Here is an 11,722-nt window from a genome sequence, read left to right on the forward strand (position 1 = left end):
CGTCTGCGGTGGTTTGGTCATGCGAAACGAAGTGGAAACAGTGCCATAACTTCTCTTGCAGATGTTGAAGTACCTGGCACACGTCCCAAAGGCCGTCCAAAGAAGTCCTGGTCGCAAACAATCGAGCAAGACACGCAAGCTCTAAATTTAAATGAAATGGATACAACTGATCGTCTAATTTGGCGCAAAATGTTGATGGCAAAGAAAACAACGTCCTACCTCGGGAAACCGGGTCTCTGGACGCAAAACGAAGATTGATTGATTGATTGAATTTGAAATTAGTAAGTTAGCATAACAAAGGACACTATTAATATGAACATAGCCAAGTTTTCAACATTTTGCAGAAAATATTAAATAGACAAAAATAATTAAATGAATAAAATACTAAGTAAAATTGTTAAATTAGTAAATAATATAAGTAACAAAGTTGAGGAATACTGTATGAATGTAATGAAATCTAACAGTTAGAACATCCTCCAGTTCCTCCTCTGCTTCAATCTTCTCCATGGTGACCTTTGCAACCTTGAAATGACTTCGGGCTAACCGTAAGGTCGACTTGGAGGCATTCCAGCAACTTCTGGGCAGTTCCACCAGACCATACCCAAGCAACAGGACCAGCAGTGTCAGCCCCCAGGTGTTGCTGGCGGTTATGGCCAGCACTTTCAGTTGTCCACTGAATTTAGAATTATGAAAATTTGTTTACATAGGCAGTGTGATTAAAAAATCAACCCTTATTTGAACCTTCCAAGAAAAATAGACAATTCAGACATGAAAATCTTCTGTATGATTTTTATTCAATAAATATATTGTAAAATGAGTGAATGATCTGAAACTGCAATACATTCATTGGCAGTAACTGTAAAAGTGAATCAAAATAGTATAAAAAAAACATTAACAACAGTAATGGAAATAAATTATTACAATATCCACATGGAAAATATATTTTAAATAACATTAAGGAAGACCACAACTGATTTATGTATATTTCAATTCCTGTTACATCCCATTTAAATGAGGCAGCAACAAGTTAAAAGCAGCACGATCAATGATAGCTTACAGGTTGAAGACCAGTCTGGAGGTAGCTGCCAGGTAGACCAGACAGCACCCGAATATGACGAGGTAGGTCCCATAGTAGATTGCATTCACAATCAGGGCATATTTGAACTTTCCAAGAAATGTGAATTCACCTGCCTTTGCATACGATTGCATCATTGGTAGCCAAATCCTTGAAAGATGTTGATATGCATTGGTGTTATGTGATATTTAAGTAGATGGATGGTAGATGAATGGTTTTCAAAACAATGCTTATTTATTCAATGGTAAAGTAAAAGACATTTTTAAAAGTTTGAATCAAGGTTAGTCAAACCATTATAAAATATAATTATTCTGAATTTTTAAACAATAAATTTGAATTGGATTTACTATTAAATAATTAGTTATTTCATTGGTAACAGTTGCATGAGGTTAAAGATTCTGTTAATTTTGGAAAGCATTGATGCCCATTTTCATATCTCATCATAAATTTAATCCATAGCAGTATAATAAAAAACACAATTTAATATAAAAGAGTTTTCTTTTATTAGAACAAAATCTATGACAAATTACAGTACAAAATAAATGACCAACCAAGTTAAACATTGCGAGGTCCAATAGACAACATGCCAGAAAACTGAAAGTGTAAATGTTGTCATATAGGTCCAAGGTATATAGCAAACTTTTGCAGGTTCTGGCTGGGGTGTTGTTGTTGTTGTGATGGTGGCTTGAGTTGTTGTTACATTGGTTTGAGTTGTCGTTGGGAATGATGTAGGAGCAATTGTTGAAGATGTATTGATGGTGTTATTGCTGTTCAGTTGAAATATGAGACTTGATGATGTTGTTGCTTGAGTCGGTCCAGAAATGAACGTTGTCAACATTGTAGTTGTTGGAATGTTTGTAGTAATATTGTTGTCTTGCAAACACTGATCATAGAATGTCTGAATAAATTTAGGAGTTAGTTTTTCAAACTAAGGTACATTCTTAATTAAGCACAGTTAAATGAAAAAATAACTCCTTTTTTAAAATGATTTAAGTCAAATAAATATATTAATCAATAAATAAACAGAAAATGAAAGGGATAATTTATTTTTTCAAATCAGTTAAAATTGACATTTAAAGATCTTCTAAGTACCTATCTAGTCAGCCTAATTTTAATTAATATTAACAATGCAAGTGATAAGAAGTTGAAATATTATACTAACAACTGTGACATCGATTGGCAGTGCGAATATGATCATGAAGGGTAGGGTCCATGCTACCAAAGTGACTAACGTCACAAATAACTGGTGACGTTTCCAATTTCCGTAATGCCAATGCAAGAACCCAACGGCGAGACAAACGGAAAAAATATCAATTATGAAGGGTGCCACCGTCATTTTCTAACTCAACTGCAACAGTCTGTCTTGAGCATAATAAAACTACTTAAAATTAATTAAAAAATCTGTTTGCCTCACTCTAACTAACTCTCTCTACTAACCACTAGCTAGGCCCTAGGGCTTTAAAAAAAAGTTTAAAAAAGTGATAAAATCAAAATGAAACTTTGAATGTAGTTAAAATCAATTGTCTAAAATTAAGCTGCGAGATAATGACAACATGAGGGTATTCTAATTCCACTAATTCAATATATTTGGTAGAATAAAGATTAAAGATCAATATTCATATTCAACGATAATCAGCATCACTTTAAGATTTTTTTAAGACGATATTAACCTAACACCAAAACTATGGCAATCCCATATTATTTGTTGAAATTCAAATTTAGAGTGAAAGATCCATATACTTAGAATATAGAATAGAATGGAATAGAAAAATTATATTTTATATATATATATATATATATATATATATATATATATATATATATTTAATCATTACACAACTACATTACAAGATCATTGACATATACTTCAATTTAAATACCAATTGATATTTTATTCAATATTCATGTTGAATATGTTGCCAAGTATTACACAACTCACATATATAATAAAAAGTAAAACATACATACATAATATATAGAATACAACATGACAATGAAAAATAAATAATTACTTAATTGCATAAAATTCTTCACGTTAATTGGAGAATTATACACACGTTGAAAACGTTTGAAGTATGAGGGGTTTAAGACATTCAGTGCAATATCAGTTAATAGTTTATTACGAAAAACATGTTTTCGATTGTCAAAAGTCTCGTTGGTTTATGAGTTGGTTTAAACAGCAGGACCACTTTTTTAACGTAGTTGTTATTGCACGATAAGCTGGTTCTAATGAATACTGTTTGAAATTCAAAGCATTATCTTTTGCGTTGATACCTCAATTGATTGCGTGTGTTTTATATCAAATATGTAATGTATACACTTCGTGTGGTTTGGATGTACAACTTCTGTGGTACAAAACTTGTGTTGTAACTGAGTGAGTAGTGGGTGACATTTCACATGTAAGGATCTCCGCATTTGTCAGAAATAAATGTCTATTAACTCAATACCTATTGCATCTTAAAAATATTTTATTATTTCTATAGTTTTCAGATTTGCCAAAAATTCTTGGCACCTAGTCAAACGCATTTTTGAAATCTGTAAAACAATGGTTACTACATTTTGCATTTTCCATCAAAAGTTTCATCAAATGAATTGATTGTATTCTGCTTCTGTCTATTCATAAACCTGCTTGTTCCTACTGTTAATTACTAAAGTAATGAAGCCATGGAGTTTTTTGTAATTCAATGACTGAAACCACTGAAACTTAATAAATTGAACAGTTTCGTTAAAGTTTTATTACTTTTTAAACTAATAAACCTGATGTGATACATGTGTAGTTTAGTGGTAATAATTATTTCATCTATTAAGAAGAAAGTGAAAAAAGAATGATGTTAGACTTTCTCTATTAAATTATTGTTTCGTTTAGTTGGATCCACTCATTCAGTTTCAAAAGATTATCGCACTGCTTGTCAGTCACGCCTTTCTGGACGGACTCATTTAAAGTTCAAGGAAAATATTATTAAGTTGTTGTCACCATTTCTAAAATATTTTTGAGAACATGTGTGAACATGCAAACAAAACTGTTGGAAGTAAGGCTATTGTCATACTTGGAACTCAGTGGGGAGATGAAGGGAAAGGCAAGATAGTGGATTTGTTGAGTCAGTCTGCTCATGTTGTCTGCAGGTGTCAGGTCCGTCTCTCAATTATTTCAACGATGGTTGATTTTAATAATTTTTATTTCATTTTATAACTAATTCATTTGAATTAGTTTGATTTTTTAGTTAGTTTAGTTTTAGTTTAGAGTTTAATTTAGTTTTGGTTTAGTTAGTTTTAATTGTTTAGTTAACAATTAATATTAATCAGTTTTATTTATTTTTATATTTATAGTTGGAATTAGATATAGATTAGATTAGAGACTGTTAGAAAAAGAAAAGTTAGTTGGTACAAGTTACTAGTTTTTAGTACTACTTAGTTAGATTAACATTAAATATAATAATTAGATAATTAGAAGAAAAGTATGTTTTGCTTTTGTACTTTTATCAGCTTAAACTTGAAAATGTCATGTCTGTGTTGTTGAAAAACAAAAAGTTAATCATTAACTTTTTGCTAATAATTTTTGACCAGGGAGGAAACAATGCAGGCCACACAGTTGTGGTGAATGGTGTCATGTATGATTTCCATCTCTTGCCTAGTGGTTTGCTCAACCCTGATTGCCTTAATGTTATTGGTCAGTTTTAAAATCATCAAATTGAACAAGATATATATTACTGTCTCATAAATATTTATGAAGAACTTTTTCAAATTTTAAAAACTTATTTAAAATGACTGTTTTATTATTAAAAGAAGTATGTGTTTAATGTAGATTTACTTTTATATTTGTTAATTAAGTCTATGTAAGCAATGATAAAGAATAAATCTGGTTTGTTTAAATGATGGCCATATTAATGAAATGACAAATATGTAAAATCGTAATTATAATGTTTACATGTATTATGAATGTAAATGATTTACATTCTGTTTGAGAGCCTGCCTACCTAGTTTTATGATTCTTTTCACACATCCCCCTGTTAGGTAATGGTGTTGTCATCCACTTGCCTGGTCTCTTTGATGAGATAGAGAAGAACGAATCGAAAGGTCTGACTAACTGGCACGATCGGCTTTTTGTTTCATCACGTGCTCACTTAGGTTTGTTAATGAAATAATTAGGTTAATGGTAGTATTTAATTATTATTTATTATATATATATAATTATTGTAATGTGTTATTACATAGGTCAGACACGATTATGCTACCCATATTATTTTAATGGGATTCAACTTGTTTGAGATTGCTTACTTTATTTAGCTGACTATTATTGCTTTTATTTTATTTGCATTTGCTAAACTGGTTAATACAAAAGTGTTTGTGGATATGTTTGACTGTGCATAATATAAATTTCTACATACATTTTGGCTAATAAAAGTAATAATTCTGAATAGAATGCATTTTTATGTAATGTTATGTATTTTGTTAGGGGCCTTTTTTTAAATACTGTGAATATGATTAATGTTGGTTTTTGTGATATGTGCACATGTGTAATTTGATGTATGGATATTTGTATGTGTGTGTGTGTGTGTGTGTGTGTGTGTTTTTGTGTTTGAGATTTAAGTTAGTGTTTGTATTGTGATCTGTTGTGATCTGTTGTTTAATAAATCCATTGTTATAAGATTTTCTTAATAGTTAGTTATAATTATTCTATAAGATTTTTCAACAATATTTATCAATATTTATTAATAATTAGTATTTGTTCTTGAGAATGTACATTAGATATTTAGAAATATTTGTTAAAAATTAAGTAAATTAAAAAATGGATGAATGAATGAATGAATGAGTGATTGAATGATTGAACAAATAAATAAATAAAAAATTGGAAAATAGTTACTTGAATAAACTTTCATTTTCACAAACAAAGACATTTAAATTTTCACAAACATACTAAACAGTGTTCGACTTTCACCAAGCTGCTGATTCTATGGAGGAGTCGGGAAAAGGACAGAACCAGTGATTACATTTAATTAATTAATTACCCAATTAATTAATTACCCAATTAATTGAATGACCTTTATAATGGAATGTAATTATAATTAACTTATCATCTTAACTAATGACCAGAATTGGAACGACAAAGAAAGGAATTGGACCGGCTTATTCATGCAAAGTAGTTTTTGCAATGATGATGGTGCTGCTGGTGATGGTGATGGTGATGATAATGATGATGAAATTATCACTATTACTATAATGATAACGATTGAAAGGATGGTGAGTATGTATAATAATGATAAAAATAGAGATATAATATTATATTATATAATATTTCCTGCTCAATATGATACAACATAATGATAAGATGATGATGTATGCTGAAATGCATGGTGGTATGATTATTTGATGATAACTTGATTTAATGTGGACGATGATGATGATGATGGTGGTGGTGATTATACTGGTAGTGATGTTTTAAATAATAATGGATTGATGATGATGAGGATGGATGGATGATAATGATGATGATGATGAGGATGAGGATGGATAGATAATAATGGATGGATGGATGGATAAAAATGGATGGATGGATGATAATAATGGATGAGGAGAAGGATGATATTAATAATAATGGATACACGAATTAAGGCAGCCAGGTCAGGAATAAGAGTTTGTGACCTCATACACGATTTCTGCCTCTTCAGTGAAAGGTGGTGATGATGATCATTTAGGATTGCTACCAACCAATGATAACGATGACTACGTTAATGATTATGGTGATGATTAATAACGATGGTAATGATGATTAATGATGATGATGTCTGTTATAATGATGATGAAGACGATGATTATGGCGATGCTTATCTTACGTTCTACACTTTTTAAGGTTCAAATGGCTAGCCAACCTATACATGCAGCGGTATCCAACGCTAAAAGTTGACATTGACTCTGAATTGAAGAGATACAAGGTTTAAGTTGTGTGTTAATTTCTAATTTTGTGATATTGTTACAAAAAGAGAGATATACGTTTTTCTGTGCTGCTGTGTGAGTATTATGATTTTGTTCCTGCTACTGTTTAAAAATGATTATTTGTTATTTGGCAAATGAAGTTTTACATCTTGCCGAACATTAGGAGTTCAGGGATCGCCTGGCCCCGCTCGTTCGCGACACGATCACATTCCTGTCCAACGAATTCAGACAACCTAACCGACGAATCATTGTTGAGGGGGCCAATGCCACCATGTTGGATATCGATTTTGGTGCGTATCAAACGATGGTGATGACTACGACGATAATAACGTTGCTTTTTCACTGTCAATTTTTATTTCATTTAATATCTTATGTCCAGAATGACGAGTATTCTCATTTGTTGTATGTAACCACACCACCTGTTAGGTACCTACCCAATGGTAACATCGAGCAACTGTTCAGTAGGGGGGGTGTATACGGGGCTTGGAATTCCCCCACATGTCGTGGGCAAGATATACGGGGTCGCCAAGGCTTACTGTACCCGAGTAGGCCGGGGGGTTTTTCCCACTGAGATGGATAAGGTTGCAATGTTGAGTTTTAATTCCAGATTGTTGTTTTGTGATTAGTTTTTTTTTATAGTTTAGTTGACTTTGTGAATAATTTATTAAAATTATTACGCTGTGATGTATTTTGTTAGATTTGTTTTTGTTCTTACTATTCTTTCATGTGGGACACGTTATTAATTGGTTTGAAAATTGTGAGAACGTTTCTAGAAACATCTTTTGATGTTTGTGTAAAAGTACTTGTGTCTAATGTTCTCAGTGCTAATTACGCTTTTCTAATTTCTGTCGTCTCTGAAATTTCTGCTCATGACTAATTCATATCTGTGATAACTTTATTAACTAAGTTAAAATATCCATCCTCCATTTGGATCTATCCCTGTTCATTTGTAATTGTCTTCAATTTGGTCAGAAAACAGATGAGATAGTGAGGAAGAGAGGGAACGAATACGGAGTGACCACGCAGAGAGCAAGAAGGTGCGGATGGTTTGATGCCTTCCAGCTTTCATACGTCGACAAAATTAATGGATTTTCTGCGTTAGTCGTGTAGTGATGTAGTTGGAGAGATGATGATGGAGATCAGTGAATGGTGAAGGGATGATGATGTGGTGAGAGAAGTGGGTTACAGATTATTCCATTTTCATATTTATTCGTTTTTTTTTTATTTAACCTATCTTGTAATTATTTCTTCAATTTCGTGTTACAATCTTCTCTACAACTGACATAACATGACAACGAAGACAGGTTGGCAGTGACAAAGCTGGACATCTTGGACGAATTCGACGAGGTGAAGATTGGTGTCGAGTACTTGATAGGTGGAAAAATCATTGATTACTATCCTGGTAAGTTTGCAGATGGACTGATTGTAGATGTGGATGAATGCATTGAAGAATGGTTGGATTGATTGTGATATGGATGAATAGATGGAGGAATGAATTGATTGGTATAATAATGGAGGATTGAACGATAAATTGAGTATTTCTGTCTCACATTTAACTACATTTGAAAGTTGGACAAATAGATTGTGGAATAAATGGATGATTGCGAAATGTGTATGTATGGTGGTAGTTTAGTAGCATCATGTGAGGTTGTGTTTAGACCAGCTCTTTACATCAACCCACGCCTCACCCAACCTCTGTCAGCATCGCAGGAAGAACTGCAAACAGTTTGCGTGAAGTACATCACCCTTCCAGGCTGGAAGTCCCCAACTTCAAACGTCAGAAGTTTCGACGGGCTGCCTTTAAATGCCAGAAACTACATCGAGAAGCTGGAGGAACTTGTTAACATTCCAAGTCGGGTTTTCACATTTTGTTTTATTTTTAAAATTTTAATTTTTTTTCTCGTGTTCCTTTACAAATTTTTTTGAGTATATATGTGTGGGGATATACCATGGTAAGCACCGTTTAAAGATCTGGCAATTGAAAGTGATGAGTGTTATATTGGTGAATGTAATGGATATAATGGATATAGTCCGTTTGAATGGTTTGAACGGCTCATTATGTATCTCAATGAAAGCATGTACAAATAATATTTTCCTCAATATTGTATTGCATATCAATGACATTTTTATAAACCATAAACATTGAATGAATAAATAAAATTCTTTGTTTAAAATGAGTTAAATTTACTTTTCCAGTCAAATGGATTGGTGTTGGGAGTTCTAGAGACGCCACTATCTGCAGATGTGTCCAGGACAAGCATTAAAATAAATGCTACACCAACTATTTAAGATCAATATCGGTCTACTCAAAAGACGAAGTTATATTTAATGTATGTATATGAGGATGGCTGTTGGTTCTTATATTTTGTTCTTCACTTTGCAATTTGAGACTTCACTTAATTGGACTGATTGGCTTAATGCATTGCATTCATTCACTGATACCGCTATATGTACGTACACTCGCGTACACAACACAATGCACACATTTGCTCAATAAATGCATGCACACGCACACACACACTAACTTACTTGTGCGCAAACATGTATTAGCTCAATTGGCACATTAGGTTATTACCAGAAAGCTGACAAGTATGTGTAATATGGAGACACAAATAATTCATAACCGATCCACTGCTACAAACACACAACACATGAATATAAATATAGTTTTGAAGAGCTTTGCAAATAATTCAGTGAGTGAAATTATGTCATTTATGTATGGGTGTTCTTTTCCTGTCCATTCTCTCCTTTATTCCTTTCATGTGGTGCATCCGCCCGGAATGTGTATGCGTGTCAAATCATGTGTTTGAAGTTTGCGGTGTGTGTGTGTGTGTGTGTGCGTGTGTTAAGTTCTAGATGTTGCACGGATTTTACCACATTTTGGGTATTTTCTTGTGTGTGAGATTGCAGTGATTCACCCACGATTATATTTTAATAGGAGTTTTACACAACAATTCAAACAAGTTTGTTTCTTCTTTTGCAAATTATGTATACAACATATACATATTCTGACGTTGTTTTGACGTTGTTTGCAAGTGATTTTTGTTGTTTATTTGTTTGTTTAATAACTATCGTCACGTAATTAACTATCTTGTTGCTAAAATTTATGATACAGAATTTCAACTTAGCCTATTTTTGTACCAATGGCTGCTTTTGTTTATTATTTTTGTAGTAATATTTAGGCACTTTTCATTGTTGTTATAAGTTAAATACCGTTGTTACTGTTAGATGTCGTTGTTATCTCTGCACAGTTGAACGCTGATTTACGAATATCATTGTTACTCATTTGTTATCTCGTGATTTAAATGATGTTAAATATATAAACATGCTGCTTTTTGATTCCGCCCAGTCTCTCAACCAGTCAGTCACTCGTCAGCTGGCCACTTGACTTAATGACATATTTCAATGGTTTCAATGTTCCTTTCAAAATGATTTTATTTAAAATGTTTCGTCGATTCTATTCAATGTGCGTAGTTTCATTGTATGAAATGAAAACAGTTTGCGATTATGCAGTGTCAAGTTGATGTAATGTTGAATTAATTATATACGGAATTATTTCAATCGTCCCATATTAAATATTTAGATGGTCTCATACATGTTCATCGTTAAGAGGTAATCTTTTGAAACAAATCAAAGCATTTATCAGAGTTTTCATATTTATTTGTACTAAATAATTATTTGTACAATAATTTATTTAAAATTTAGGCACTTGTTATATATCACGTCAAATTATTCCGCATCATTTACAACTCGTTAACACTCGTGATAATTTCTTGATTAACGTTACGACCATTCGACGAAAAAATTAAAAAAGTTGTTTTTGCCGCGGAAAGCAATGACGTCGCTGGTGCCATCTGTCGGTCAGCTATTTCTTTTTGCCCCGTTTGAATAATGAGCACCCATGCTTCTTAGCATCGGCCAGCAAACATCGCGTCGATACGGACAAATGATATGGCAATAACGATAATAATAACGATGCACATGTTCCTTTACATGCGTTCGAGTGTGCAATATGCAGACTTCAAGTCTGTTCTTCTACCGTTAAGCGTACGTAGAAACATTAAGTTTTATGTTCATCTCATCCTTGCTTTTACGTTCCATCACTCTTATTTATTATACCATCTCCTTTTATGACGTCACCCGAACCAGCTGCTCGCCCCTACCCATCAGTACTTCCGTTTGTTCGTCTGTCCGTCCGTTCGCTCGCTCGTTCGTTCGTTCGTCTGTTCATACGCTTGTTCATTCATCTGTTCGTGTGTTGTTCGTTTAATTATTTGTTCGTTCAATTGTTTGTGGTCATTTGTAATCGATTGTTCATTTGTTGTTTTTTTAAAAGCTTTGCTCTTGTTGGTTAAATTCTGTTTGGCGAGATGAATTAGTTTTCTGATTTTGTTGCTATTTGCTACTGAGATTTCAAATAATTTAAAAGAGCCGACGTATTTGGACAACGATGAATGCAATTAAATAAATAAATACAGCTTTGATAATTAGTAGTTACAAATTACCTATTTTTATACAGAGAGAGACTTCATTTCAGTCATTCAAATTACAATAGCACATTCATTCAAGAATTTTTTACAACTGCATATAAAATTATTAAAACAACGTGGTCGTAATTTTAATTCACTGTAATGCATGCAACATTACATTGGAGGAGGCAGTCTTCTTAATTGCCTGATTTATCTCTGGCATCATTGTGCAGTGCAGTAAGCTTTC

At 32.6% G+C, this 11,722-nt stretch overlaps 2 protein-coding genes across 2 annotated transcripts in view; one reads left to right on the top strand and one right to left on the bottom strand.

Annotated features, from left to right (window-relative positions):
• HELRODRAFT_105627 (hypothetical protein) overlaps positions 1 to 2,709 on the bottom strand; it is a 10,771-nt gene extending 8,062 nt beyond the window's left edge. The window contains exons 1-4 of the mRNA XM_009011401.1: positions 2,238 to 2,709; positions 1,627 to 1,973; positions 1,058 to 1,225; positions 463 to 673 (exon numbers count right to left, since the gene is read on the bottom strand). Of these exons, the coding sequence (XP_009009649.1) occupies positions 463 to 673; positions 1,058 to 1,225; positions 1,627 to 1,973; positions 2,238 to 2,411 (900 nt within the window). The 5' untranslated portion in view covers positions 2,412 to 2,709. The remainder of the gene's footprint in view (positions 1 to 462; positions 674 to 1,057; positions 1,226 to 1,626; positions 1,974 to 2,237) is intronic.
• A 1,282-nt stretch (positions 2,710 to 3,991) lies between these two features.
• HELRODRAFT_93565 (hypothetical protein) lies at positions 3,992 to 10,466 on the top strand. The gene is made up of 13 exons (XM_009011402.1): positions 3,992 to 4,205; positions 4,640 to 4,742; positions 5,087 to 5,200; positions 5,998 to 6,055; positions 6,167 to 6,212; positions 6,686 to 6,747; positions 6,924 to 7,005; positions 7,170 to 7,296; positions 7,433 to 7,587; positions 7,979 to 8,103; positions 8,311 to 8,408; positions 8,709 to 8,858; positions 9,203 to 10,466. Exons 1-13 carry the CDS (start codon positions 4,074 to 4,076, stop codon positions 9,268 to 9,270), a joined length of 1,320 nt encoding a protein of 439 aa, XP_009009650.1. The 5' UTR covers positions 3,992 to 4,073; the 3' UTR covers positions 9,271 to 10,466.
• The last annotated feature ends 1,256 nt before the right edge of the window (positions 10,467 to 11,722 follow it).

This window comes from Helobdella robusta, assembly GCF_000326865.2.
Source record: "Helobdella robusta unplaced genomic scaffold HELROscaffold_1, whole genome shotgun sequence".
Taxonomy (NCBI): Eukaryota; Metazoa; Annelida; class Clitellata; order Rhynchobdellida; family Glossiphoniidae; genus Helobdella; species Helobdella robusta.